Source organism: Esox lucius, chromosome 7 (genome assembly GCF_011004845.1).
Source record: "Esox lucius isolate fEsoLuc1 chromosome 7, fEsoLuc1.pri, whole genome shotgun sequence".
NCBI lineage: Eukaryota > Metazoa > Chordata > Actinopteri > Esociformes > Esocidae > Esox > Esox lucius.
Window position 1 is genome coordinate 10,771,557 of NC_047575.1, and position 14,017 is coordinate 10,785,573.

Genomic DNA, 14,017 nt, shown 5'->3' on the forward strand with positions numbered 1-14,017 from the left:
CACAAACTGAAGAAATTCAATAGGAACATCATTAAAATTAAGACAAATTTTTTTTGAACTAAGGTTCATTTGAGAAATGTCTGTCTTTCTATTGGCTGGTATGTAGATATTTACTTTGATTGTGACACACGTCTGTATAATATCAGAGGATTATTAGGTATTTGAGCCATGTCCTCCTGCCTAGACAAAGAAGGGTGTCAGTCCTTTCTGTTCCTTAGGAATGTAGGAGAGGGGGGTCGGGTATTTGTCCTAGGGGGGCATCCTCTGGCCGGCAACAGTAGGTTGTAGGCTTAATCATCTGCCGACCTGTAGGTTGACTAGATGCTTTAAGTTTCCCTCAAGGGTTGAGAAAGTTAACCAGATGGGGGAAGACAACATGTCCCTTGTGTCAAGCCCAGGACATGTGATAGAACAAAGGGCATGTGTTTGATTGACATGAGACCGATGGGCAACAACTTACCACACCCCTTTTTCTATGTAATAATTACGGATTGTTCATGTATGGAGTTAGAGACTCCTCAGATGATTATGTCTGTAAGCGTTTGACGCGTCTCTCATATTTGCATAATAGTTAATAAAACTGTTAGAATGTGCCAAGAGAACTTTGTCTCTGTTTCTTATTCCTTTAAGAGTGTCGATACATGGAATTTCCATCACAGGTGAGTCAGTGTTCTGTTGTTTAAACCAATCCAGTCACATTAGATAAGTGGTTTCTTCAAGTTAGGAAGGATTTATTGTAATGGCATTCAGAGATAATTTCATTAGAGTATGTACTCTTCCTTAGTATGGCATATGGACTTGCTCATGCTCTACAGATTGTGTCATCTTTACTAAAGCTTAAATTCACGCAAACATCACAGACCTATGTCTTTATTCCAGAAACATGAATAACAAAACACAAAACTCTGTCAATTATTATGAATAATTTAAATCAGTAAAATAAATAACACCAAATAACAAGCCTATATGAAGAAAAATGTAAAAGATAAAAATCTCTCTTCTCTGAAGTAATCAATGTAAACTTCCCCACAGTGCTAAAACGCCTTAAAGAGTGAAGAGAAAACATTACAAAGAAAAACAGGCAAGTCTGCCAAAAACAAATTAGACCTGGTTCAAAATGCCAGCATTTACTTTATCCTTATAGCTCGGAAATGCATATACCTTCGACCCCTGAAATTGGGGTTTCCAAACTTCCTCCTGCTTTAATGTCATTTAATGTCAAGAATGTCATTTTGTTAGGCTGACTATATTTTTATAATTGAAAAATACAGTCCAACTACAGCTGTATGATGTCGGTGCATTTTTTTGCGCATCACCCAGAGGGGAAAAACACACATGCACACAAATGTGCCCCTATTTGCCAGTTAATTTGACATTTTATTGTGGTGTCCTTGCCTATTTAGTGTTTATAAATAAGTCAAACAGGTTCAAACAACACTACTCTCCAAACTATTTTTAAAAATCGCGTTTTTTCCTTTCAGACCTCCGTTTTATTGGTGGAAGAAATGTATCAAGTGCCACTGCCACCACATTAATTTGAACAATATCCTAACCCAACTAAACAAACAATCATTACTAGAAATAATGGGATGATTATAACATAACGGAGGCTAAACTTAATTACATGCTTCAAATATTGCATTTGTAAGTTATGTGATCTGGATGCGAGCATGCACTCATATAGGTACAACTATTTAAGCGATAATTAAGGCGTAACCGATCTCTGCTCCGTGATAGCCATCCGGAGGCCGTATAAAATATAATTATGAAACCCAGGCTAAATGGGCACTTGCTGAGTCTGAGGGGAATGCAAGGGGCTCAAAGGGGACCTATCTGTACATGAGGTCGTGTGTAAGTGCTATGGAACGCATCGAATTGTGTCATTTCACGTGTATATTTATTGACAAGCAAACCCAAACCACCACACAGCGCTTAACTCAGTAAACCACAGAGCGGACGTGTTCTGTTTACGTACATCCTAAACCGACCAATGAATACGTTTGCTTTACTGTCCCGCCTACTTGGTGTGCAAAAAAAATCGATTAGCCAGACTGGTGGTTGGTTAGCTTAGCCACTGTATTTTAGAAATTTCTTACGGTGGTGTTTTTGTAAGGTATGGTATGACATTGTAATTTGTTGTGGTAGTAACTACATGCATACACATTTCCCCCGGAACTCTAATATATTGCTTTTTGTTGTTGATCGAAGGCTACAGTTCGCTTGTTGCTAGTTAACTGATAACAGTCACAGATACTAAAAATATTTGACCTGGCTGTTGTGTATGGGTAGCAACAATGGCGACTAACTACAGTAGCGTAGCTTGTTGGTAACATCATCTTTTTATTTTCTGGCGAGCTAATAGCTTGCCTACTAACAATAATTTTGTAACGTTATAGTGAATTGATAACTATCTATGATGTATTTTCATCCGGAGGCGAACATCTATTGGGTTTCGTTTTGCAGGACGAGCTAGCTAACTAGCTACGGTTGACAATCATCAACTGGCTCGTGTGTGCCCAGGCCTCCGCTTTGCTAGCGTGCATCTAGCTATGTGTCGTTCTTGAAAGTAATTTTTTTTTCAGTAATGCAGATCAGTTTACATTGAATTAGAAAATGACAGTGAATATTAGCTAGCTAACGATAACTACGTATTTAATGTATTAAAAATGGGTGACGTTAGCTTTTAATTTTCCTAGTTGTGCTAATATATGGACTCTTTCCAATCTGAGGGTCTTACACTTGCACTTTTACTACAGATACTTAACCGTTGAAAAGAACGAGAGCTGTGCATGGACTTGTTACATTCATTACTGTACAAATTGTTTTACAGAATAAACGTATCTGTGCCCTGTACGTTTGAGGATGGAAGGCAGTGATGGTCAAAGCGCTGCACAGCAAGGATCTGGTGATGCAGCGATGAGCACCAAGAGCTTATATGCCACTCTGGGGCTTGCTCCTGAAGATGTGGATGCTCTGGCTCAGATTCCAGAGAACGAAATCAGTGTGGAAACGTTGCCTTATCTGATAATGCAACTGAAAGCCAATCGAGCCAAGCAAGAAGAGCAGGGAGAGGCCTCCCCAAAGAACGATGAGCAGCAAGAAGATACAGATGTTAGAGAACCCAGCGTAGAGGACAGTCCCCCTGCCGTCCGTCGCCGGTCAAACAGCCATGGTGACACTGACTATCGGAAAGTGGAGATTCACAGTCGACCAGAGCGGCGTTTGGAGCCAAGGAGAGATTCTCGTCCCACAAGGCCCCCGAGGGAAAAACTATCTGACAGCCAATCAAGGTTTCCGCTCTCCTATCAAGTGAATGATTTTCATGGATTTGAGCCCAAGGTTTTCCCACATAAATGCTCGCTATGCTTCTGCATGTTGAATTCTCCTGTGGTAAGTATTTATACATTTCAATACTCTTGCTGTTGGAATGTGTATTATGTCAATACATGATTGCACTAATTTTGATGAATGAGTTTGCTTTTTTTTACAGACATGGAACGATCATCTCAATGGATTACGTCATGCCGAGGGCTGTAGAGAACTCCTGCGTCTGTAAGTATTTCCATACACTAAAACATTTTGAAAAGGGACTGATAGACGTGAGACTGAAGCTGGTCATAAGATCAGTTTTACTTTCATATTACCTGGTATTATTCACACAGTCTTAATTTCTTTTTCACAGATATCCAGATTGGGAAAGACATGATACCAGGAGGAAAATGTGAGGGGCATGAAATTAAGCTATATTCTGAAAATGAGCAGGTCATGATGTAAAACCATTAGCTGTTTTTCTTTTATCTAATTAATGTTTGTTATATTTCAGGCCCAACTTCATCCCAAGTAGAGATGCTATTTCACCTCCCAGAAGAGCACCACGTCCTGCTATGGCTTACAAGAGACAACATGGCTCAGACCGTCTAGGAGGTGATAACATCCTTGTTCCAAAGTCAAGTTTGATGCAGACAAAGAAGGCCCAATTTACATTCCACTTAATGATAAATACTTCCTCCACTCATTTTTTTTCTATCTTTAGGTGAAGTCTGGTCATCTTCAGAAAGACAGACCTTTCAATTGAAGCCAAGGGTATGTGTTTTATGTGTTGTTTTGTTTTGTATATAAAGCATTGCTTCTGTGTCTGCTTAATGTTAATTGTTTTGTTTCAGGCTGGCACTAAGGTTGTGGTCACAAAATTTCCACTTGGTACCATTGCAGTAGAAGACTTGATGGCTTTGGCTAAGCCATTCGGCTCAGTTGTAAAACATCTGGTGTTCCCTTGCAAGGTAAGTAACATAAATCCATAGGCTAAACTGGAATATGTTTTTCACATTCTTCTTTTCAATCATACTATCAATAGGATGGTTAAGTGGTTCTTTTTTGTTATAGGGATTCTTGGAGTTTGGTACGCACAAAGAGGCAGTCAATATGGTGAATCACTATAGGGAGAATCCAGCCTTTGTGAAGGGGAATAAGTTGACTCTGTATCTGTCCCCAGTGGTTGGCAGTATTCACGTAAGTGCACCTTCTTATAAAAAGTTTTAAAGATGTGCAATACCAGTTAATGTTTAGAACACCCACATTTTCCCAGTTTTTATTGATATTTAAGCAGTTAAATTCCAGTGAATAACCTGAAATGGTAAAACGGTAAGCAGTAAAGTGCCAGAGGTTAAAAAAGACTGAAAAATAATTTAGATTTCAAGTTATATAAAAAGGCCTTAGTAAACAAGTAATGGGTTAATAACTTACGGCTGTTCTGCAGCAATGGAAGTAAATTGTGCCTTGAAAATGTATGCTAAAAATGTCTACAGGTGTCCAAACTTTTGTTGATTAGTAACAAACCCTGTCTGTATAAAAGCAATGTTGGAACAGACTGTTTTACCTAGACCATCAAAGGGAACTTGGAAACTGGAGTAAATTCTGACAGGAAGAGGTCTGGCAGACGCAAAGCCAGAACAGAACCAGAAGACACGTTTCTGAGAGTCAACTGCTTGTGTGAAAGACTGGTCACAGGGCAACAGCTTCAAGCTGCAAGGTTTGCAAAAGACATCTTCAGTTTATCATGCAGGGTTTTTGTATGCCGGGAAGTAGGTGAAAGGATGGTTCCTCCCTGTGTGTGACACCAACTGTCAAACGTGGAAAAGGAAGCAGGATGATCTGGGGCTCTTCCTGGATCTGGAGTCGGCAACTGGCAAAGAGTTGAGCCCAAAACGGCTACCACAGCATTTTCCAGTGCCATGCATTTCCCGCTGGTTTATGTCTAGTTGATCAGTGGTTCATCCTACAGCAAGATATTGACTCAAAACATACTTCCAGGCTATGTCAGAACTATCTTAGAAGAAATGAACAAGACGGGACTCTTCAAATCGTGGAATGGCCAGCACAGTCTCCAGACGTTAACCCCATTGTGCTGGTTTGAGATGAACTGGTCTGAAGTAAAGCAAGTGCACCACATTTCTGGGAAGTTCTGTTGGGAAGAACTTTCTGAACAATATTTGATTTTCATTTTTAAAAGAATGCACAAGTGTGTTCGGCTGTTCAATCAGCAAATGGCAGCTTTTATATTTAACATTTTGTTAAACAATATTGTTCCATTATTTTCTGTCTCCAATTGTTTATTTGTTATACGCTTTAATTTCAGAGTACGTTAAGACATTGAACTCTTTGAATTTCAATAAAAACTGTATCAATTCAGGTTTTCTACAACTTTTGACTGGTAGAGTACATATTCAGGAATTTACTGGACATGAAAGGTGGAAAATAGCTAAAATAGCAGTAGGTCATATTTGAACCCACATTGAAGCACTACAAAGCAGCAGCATATACTTCTCAAATGCCTTAGTTCAAGGTTGTAGATTAATCACAGAGATGTCAGTATTTTGTTCTTTTCCTATAGACACCCAGGTTGGATGAACCATCAGAAAGGAGGTCTACCAAACATGGTTCCAGTTCTGTGGTTTGTTTCTCCCGCTTACCTCCTGGGAAGGAAAGAGAATCTGAGATTCTTGATATTGCCAAGATGTTTGGAGATGTGCGCCATTCAACATTTTCAGGGGATCAGGTAAGGCTGTAATGAGTAGTATGAAATTGGAAGTGAGTTCAGTCAGATTTTGGTTACAATTTTGAATATTGAGTCAAATAGGAAAAAAACTTTTAAAACAATTTGTGTATTCATTTGTGAATTTAGAATTACATGTAATTGTAACACTGGTAAATCAATTTAATACCAAAACCTCCATTATGACACGCCTCATGCTTTCTTTAAAAAAAAAATTTGTCTAATTAATCTGCAGGCCCTGATTGAGATGGTGGATTGGGAGGATGCTGACATCATGGTGAAGTACTACCACTCCAACCCCCTCAAGATTGATGGAAAGGGTGTCAAAGTCAGCTTCTCACTGAAGCGTCTGAGGTAAGTATGAGTCCTTCACCTGGGGCTATGGCAACCAAGTGTGATAGGAGGTATGTGTCAGGAAAGTTTACGTCAATGGTTTTTGCCTTGTAGAGAAAGTCCTGACTCCACATCCAGAAGAGTAGAATCCAGCAAAAGGCACAGCAGCAGACACAAGAGTGAGGAGAAGAGCAAGACCTCAAGCTCCACAAACAAAGAGAAACCCACTACAGGCCAACAGCCTGAAGAAAGTCAACAAAGCACTTCAGAGGAGGGCAAGGATGAAGTAACAGAGGACAAAAAGGAGGAAGAAACCAAAAAGGAGGAGAACCAGATGGAGGAGGAGGTTGGGACACAGGAGGAGATTGACACCCAAGAGGAGAAGGTTGAGATCCAGAAGGAGGAGGAAGTCAAGGATGACATTCATTTGGAAAACAAAGATGGAGATGATGAGGGCATCCAAGTGGAAGATGAACAGAACATGTTAGATGATGAGATTGCAGCTGGTGCTGGCACTGAAGAGCATGCTCCTTCCAAAGGTTCATCTCTGGTGGGTGATTCTAAAGATAAGGGGGGACCTGATATCACAGAAGAGATGGCAGATGATACATTGGAGGATTCTGACCTGAAGGCTGCCGATGATCCTGCTGTTTGTGATCCTGACGTCTCAATGGAGGACGTGATGGAACAGAGGAGCTTTCATGAAGATGATGTAAGAAATTCTTGTCATTCATATTTGTGACCTGAACCAACAGATAAAGGCGTATTGTTCCCTGAATTGAAAATAAATGTATGACAAGTAACCAAGGTTTCCAGCAATGGGTTCTTAAGGCATTTGTGCCTCCGTCCTTCTACTTGGTTGAAGTTCTGGGAGCATTCACGAAAATGTAGTTTGGTTGAGATCCACCAGTGATCAGTTCAAACCGATGTGGCCATCTTATGCCTAGAACCACTGAAATCTGGCTGAGGTTTCAGGGGCAAATAAAATCAATCCAGCACTACTGATTGAAGCTCAGGTTGAACCTCATCAACACAGACAGTCAATGTTTTCTGTGACCCATGTCAGCAGCGCTCAGTTTGAGTCATGAATTGTTGTAATATTTTGTCGCTCCGAAGCATAACATGCTATGTCTGTATGCTTAATGTCATGGTTTATAGGCTTTATGATTTGCTCAGGAATTATTGTGGTGCGCTACAACCCAGATGGACATCAGCTTTCAAAGGGTCTCCTTTCTGTTGTTGAATTTCCAGAGAGATTTTTGTCTTTCCATTGTTAAGTAGAGAGGAAAGTGCAACCAAAGATGGATCTTCCTAGCTTTAAAAGTAATGTATCCATACCATGATTCAAGACTATTATTAAATGATTAAATGATATGGTATGACTATTGAATACAGTTTGGCAAGTTTTTAATGTTCAATATTTGAACAGATTTTAATAGTCTTGCTTTGAAAACTCATACTTTGTGTGATTATATTTAATTAGATTGCAGGACATTTTGGAAGCAGAATCTCACATTTTGTTCTGTATTTATTTTTCAGCAGGAGGATATGGATGACACAGATTTCCCTGAGAATATGGATGATTTTGTTACATTGGATGAACTTGATGACAACGCTGGAGGGGATGAATCACTTGGTAGGCAATGAATGCTGCAAAATATTAAAAATTTTCAGCAAAGACCATCTTTTACTGAACAAAAGACAATGTCCAGATTAGCAATATGTATTAATTACGTTTCTCATTTTATTTGCAGAGTCGAATTCTTCATGGGTTGGTATTGCTCTAAAATGTATTTCTTAAAATGTTGTTCAAGTAGTTTTTATTGAACATAGATAGCACTTTGCTGAATGACATTGTTTCCCCCAGGATGGAAAAGTTGTCCATATTAGCCCAATTTTGAAGGGCTATGGGAATGTGGAGGTGGCTCTCTTGAATCTGGCTGAGCAGGCAAAAGTGGAAGTTGTAAACTTTTCCATATCCTTTTTTAGAGAGGAGGTAGGTACACATTAATGTTACTTGAAGACATGTCATTTGGTGATCATTGTACATATGTTTATGGAATGCAAGTAATGTTATAGCAAAAGTGGTAAAAAATTGGACATTTGCATAGTGATTGACTAGCATACACAACCAATATGCACTCACTGCTGATATTTGTTCTGGGTAATGGCATCCGCTTGTGATGTAAATGTAATTTAAAAACTGTGGTATGCTGGAAGGAGTGTTTTCTTTTTTTTTTGTCCCAGGCATGGATAGAGCTTGATACTACAGAGGAAGCACATGCAATGGTGAACTTCTACCAAGGCAAAGGACAGTTGTTGGGGAGACGTGTCAGTGTTCGCATGTGCTATTCACAGAAGAAATTGGAGGTGGGTTTGGTGTTTGCCAAGTTGTGTAATAGACATGTTGCACACACAAGACTGATTTAATATGTACTTCTAGCATAGTCAGTGTCTGTTACACACATGTATTTTGTGTTATGTGACTTGGTTTCTGTCATTGTAGGGCCCTAGTGGAAGATCGGTCTACATTTGTAGTCTTCCACTTCAGAAGTACTCTGATGTCTCTCTGTTGCGGCTGGCCCAGCCTTTTGGAAAAATCACTGGCTATCATTTGAACTGGCGTGTTGGAAAGGTAAAGTTTCATCAGCAGATTGTTTCTTGTAAAAGTGTTCAGAATTGCAAATGATTTGTTGACTTGAGTTGTTTTGTATTATATTTTAACGACCTGCTATTCAGAATCAATTGTTGTAAGTTGGCATTGGTTTTATGTTGGGGAATATTTGTAAAAATAAAGAAGAAATAAAATAATACTCTGTTGCTTGATCAACCCATGAACACATCAATATTCAGTAGAGCCCTTGCTTAAGTTCTGTTTCGGACTGAAGCATGTTCTCTTGGAGCATTTCATTGTATTTTGCCCTATCCATTCTTTCTTCAATTCTAATAAGACCCCCCCTCCATAGCTCGATGCTGCCACCACAATCCATCACTGAGTAATGGGCAGTGTTAGGTTTGGGCTACACAATGCTTTTAGTTTTGGCCAAAGAGCTCTTGGTCTCACCTGACCAAAAACATTTTCTTTCTTTCTTGCCATCCTCGCATACAGGTCAGTGTTATGCAGAGCTCTTAATGGTTTGACGGGTGGACTGTTACTCCACTCCAACTCTGTGAAACACAAATTTAAAATATTAGTTGCTGATGTCTGCTGCTAAACTACAGTCAGTCTTGCGTAAAGCACCTTGAAGTAGAGTAGAGACAAGATTGTTGTTAGTGAACATGTGAATACAATTCTCTACCCATCTCAGCCCTAAGGCCAGGTTGTCTTTCCGTCACACTTTAGGCAATTTCTTCTGTTTTTTTTAAAGCGCAAGATTCCATTGTACATTAATTTAGAATTGAATTCTTATCCAAGCAATATATTTCTTTTTTTTAAATTAAAAATATCTATATATCACAAAGGAAAACTAATGTTACATTACAGTAATTGATTTTGAGTTTCAGTGTTTCAAAGAAAATAATAAAATGTTATTACACTGTAATTCTGTTATAAGAGAGAATTGGTCGTAGGTCTGAGTACATTCGCAAGGCATTGTCTTTTAGGGGAATTTAGAAAGTATTTTTCAATCTATGGAACTGTGAAATGACCTCCCCCTTGCCGCTCCCCCCAGTGTTACATCCAGATGGAGAGTGTGGAAGCAGCTGAGAAAATGGTGAAGAAGTTCTTACAACGTCGTCCCAAGTTTTACGGAACCCTGCTGAGGGTCAGTTTGTGCAAAAAGGGAGACACGCTGATACCATGGTAAATACTTTCATTGCCCAGTGAATTTCTAGTAGTGTAGTATAGTATAAATAGCCAATGAAATATGCTCAGAACCATAATATTGTCTAAGTCCTTATATCGTGCTTGGCTAACCTATACAGGAAACCTCCAACTAAATATGAGCTGTGGTTGGAGAGTCAGAACAGCAGAAGATCACGAGACCAGTATGACGATGAGGAGACTAACGGCCAGTCAACCAGTGTCCAATCTAAACGGGTCAGAAATGGCTATTTGTCTTTGTTTCTGTCATTTGGAGGAGGTGAAAGATTGTGTTGTTAGTGAAGACTTGTTCATATCATTTACACCGACATCAAGGCCTTTCTTGGTGTTTTCTATTGCTGCCTAAGTGGAATACTTGCGTAATAGATGTTGAATGTGTGTTGATGGCCAGGATGTCCAGAGCCCGGTGTCTGACCGTGAGGGTGTCTGTGGTGACCCTGAGGAGAAGGCCAGTGATGTGGAAGCTGTGCCAGAGGAAAAGAAGCAGCAGGAACCTCTGGGTCCTTATCAACCTGACAACCCCGTTGGTACGAGACTGAAAAACTGGGTTTTGTCAGAGTGGAAATAATTTGTTGAACCTAAACACGTTTGTCCTTACTCTGCTTTTTATACTTGCAGGTTTGGACTACCTGGTGCCAAGGACTGGATTTTTCTGTAAGCTCTGCAACATCTTCTACACAAATGAGAAAACGGCCAAATCTGTTCACTGTAGCAGTGAGGAACATTACCTGAACCTTAAGGTACTTCTCAACTATGACATTTTTATGAATCCTACTGTATGGTGTAATGTATTTGTAATAAAATGTAGATCAGCTTTGAGTCCAGAATGCATTTTAAACATTCCTAAAGATTCATTGTCAAATGTAAGAACACATGTTGAGTACTCATCAATTTCCAGGGAAACCTAGTTTATTCAAGCTATGCTCCTAACTGAATGAAATCTGATGCTTTGGGAAAGCTGTTCTAACTGTTAACTACAAGATAACATGTTGATTATGTACACCTTTGTTTTTCAGAGGAAGATGGAGGAGGATGAACAGCCCTCGGCTGATTAAGAGGGTTGTCGTCCACCTGTTGTTATAATGGAGGAGATTGGCTGTTTTAGTAAACTTCTGTCTAGTTTGTTTTTAACATTCCAGTCTTTTCTGTTGATCTAGAAAACATTGTTACTCATTCAAGATAAATTAATGCAGACAATTGTGACATGTAGTCCCATTCTGTGATTAGGAATAGTACCTGGATTTAGTTGCCTCTTGTTGAATAAACAAAAACATTTGACTTGTTTTCTGACTTTTGGAATGAATGTGTCACCAGTGTACATTTACTTTGAAGTGCTTGATCTTAACATATTTGAGGCCACTCATTCTTCCTAATAGTAATTTATCAATAACTAGGATGCACACAGAAGAGTCTGGAACTGCACCCGAGAATTGACCATAGCCCAGAAACATGGTAGTGCTTTGAGAAAGCTTACTAGTGTGCCGGACAAAAGTTGGTGATAATGACCTCTGTGATTGAGTGTGAAGGTGGTGATTTTCTGTACTTGTTGGTGAGGCAGATGTTACTGTACTGGTGTGTGAGGTATGAGACCGTGCATGATACCATGGTGGAAATGAGTGCACAAAGATGGTGGAGGAATGGGATGAAGCCTCCCGAACACTTAAAGTTGGTTTGATGGAGGGGATCTTCAGGGATTATGAAAGGGCAGTGGCACAAAGAATATCAAATGTGAATTGATGGTAAAGCTGGTAGTGGATAGAATTATGTATTACTTGGAAATTAGGGGTTTGGTGAGTGGGATCAGGAGAGATCTATAGATGCTGCGGTGACCGTGCGTATGGAGATAGCCATGGCTTTGATGAAAGTCATGATCATGGTAAGCTTTTGATATTGAGAAGGCTTACGATACCATGTGAAGAGAAGGGTTGATCAAGCTGAGTGGGCATTGGGGCACGTTTATAATTGGATCTTGGACATCCGGTTTGATGGGTTCATCCGAATGAGGGTGGTATTGGGAGTTCGAAGAGGTCATTAGTACTCAGAGAAGCATTGTTAGCCCTTTGTTCATCTTGATTAATGGCATGTTTAAAGTGGGCGAGGGAATGGAAGGGGCCTTGAATACAAAGAAAGAGGAAGAAAATATGGGGTGCAGTTTGGGGGGGGGGTGAATTTGACTCAGATTTGCACAACACTGATGTCACTGGGTCAGGTCTTTGTCATGGGTGTCTAGTGGAGGAAACAGTGGAACATGCAGGTTTTTTTTTGGTTAATTATTTGTTGCAGAGAGGGAGGGGTTGTATGCTCAGGGAGGTGGGATGGGAGGCATGGTGGGAGTTGACTGGGACACTATTTCAGTCTGTCAGGTGGACAGCCTTAATGAGAACACTATGTAACACAATTTCTGTCCTGGGTAGTAAGTGTTATTTCATTATTGCTTATGCCTAAGAAGTATAGAAAATATTATAAACAGTGGATATAAAAAGTCTACACACCCCTGTTAAAATGGCAGGTTCTTGTGATGTAAAAGAATGAGACAAAGATAAATCATGTCAGAACTTTGTCCACCTTAAATGTGACCTATAACATGAACAATTCAATTGAAAAACAAACTGAAATCTTTGATAAAAAAAAGAAGAAAACTCACAATAACCTGGTTGCATAAGTGTGTACACCCTTAAACTAATACTTTGTTGAAGCACCTTTGGTTATATTACAGTACTCAGTCTTTTTGGGTAGGAGTCTATTAAAATGGCACATCTTGACATGGCAATATTTGCCCACTCTTCTTTGCAAAAGCGCTCCAAATCTGTCAGATTGTGAGGGCATCTCCTGTGCACATCCCTCTTTAGATCACCCCACTGATATTCAATTGGATTCAGATCTGGGCTCTGGCTGGGTCATTCCAAAACGTTAATCTTCTTCTGGTGAAGCCATGCTTTTATGGATTTGGATGTGTGCTTTGGGTCGTTGTCGTGCTGAAAGGTGAACTTCATCTTCAGCTGTCTAACGGACGCCTGAAGATTTTGTGCCAAAATTGCCTTGTATTTGGAACTGTTCATAATTCCCTCCACCCTGACTGAGGCCCCGGTCCAACTAATGAAAAACCGCCCCAAAGCATGATGCTGCCACCATCATGCTTCACTATGGGTATGGTGTTCTTTGGGTGATGTGCAGGATTGTTTTTGCACCAAACATACCTTTTGGAATTATGGCAAAAAGGTTCAGCCTTGGTTTCATCAGACCATAACGCATTTTCCCACATGTTTTTGGGGGACTTGATGTTTGTTTTTGCAAACTTCAGCTGGGCTTGGATGTTTTTCTTTGTAAGAAAAGGCTTCCGTCTTCCCACCCTACCCCATAGCCCATTCATATGAAGAATACAGGAGATTGCTGTCACAAGTAGCACACAGCCAGTACTTGCCAGAAATTCCTGCAGTTCCTTTAATGTTGCTGTAGTCCTCTTGGATGCCATCCTGACCAGTTTTCTTCTTGTCTTTTCATAAATTTTGGAGGGACGTCCAGATCTTGGTAATGTTACTGTTGTTCCATATTTTCTCCACTTGATGTTGACTGTCTTCATTGTGTTCCATGGTATATCTAATGCTTAGAAAATTATTTTGTACCCTTCTCTTCTTCTGACTGATATCTTTCATCAATGATATCCCCCTGATGCTTTGGAAGCTCTCTGCGGACCATGGCTTTTGCTCTGAGATGCAACTAAGAAAATGTCAGGAAAATCCTACTGGAACCGCTGAACTTTATTTGTGATTAATCAGAGTCACTTTAAATAATGGCAGGTGTGAAATGAC

The 14,017-nt window shown here is 39.8% G+C and overlaps 1 protein-coding gene across 1 annotated transcript; it reads left to right on the top strand.

Moving 5' to 3' along the window:
• The first annotated feature begins 2,016 nt into the window (after window positions 1-2,016).
• zgc:152816 (uncharacterized protein LOC777712 homolog) lies at window positions 2,017-11,491 on the top strand. Its single transcript, XM_029121215.2, has 21 exons — window positions 2,017-2,113; window positions 2,831-3,390; window positions 3,491-3,552; window positions 3,683-3,721; window positions 3,824-3,924; window positions 4,034-4,083; window positions 4,164-4,280; window positions 4,384-4,509; window positions 5,891-6,055; window positions 6,288-6,406; window positions 6,500-7,097; window positions 7,925-8,021; window positions 8,140-8,156; window positions 8,253-8,381; window positions 8,633-8,755; window positions 8,892-9,020; window positions 10,057-10,187; window positions 10,310-10,424; window positions 10,600-10,735; window positions 10,827-10,948; window positions 11,225-11,491. Exons 2-21 carry the CDS (start codon window positions 2,863-2,865, stop codon window positions 11,261-11,263), a joined length of 2,943 nt encoding a protein of 980 aa, XP_028977048.2. The 5' UTR covers window positions 2,017-2,113; window positions 2,831-2,862; the 3' UTR covers window positions 11,264-11,491.
• The last annotated feature ends 2,526 nt before the right edge of the window (window positions 11,492-14,017 follow it).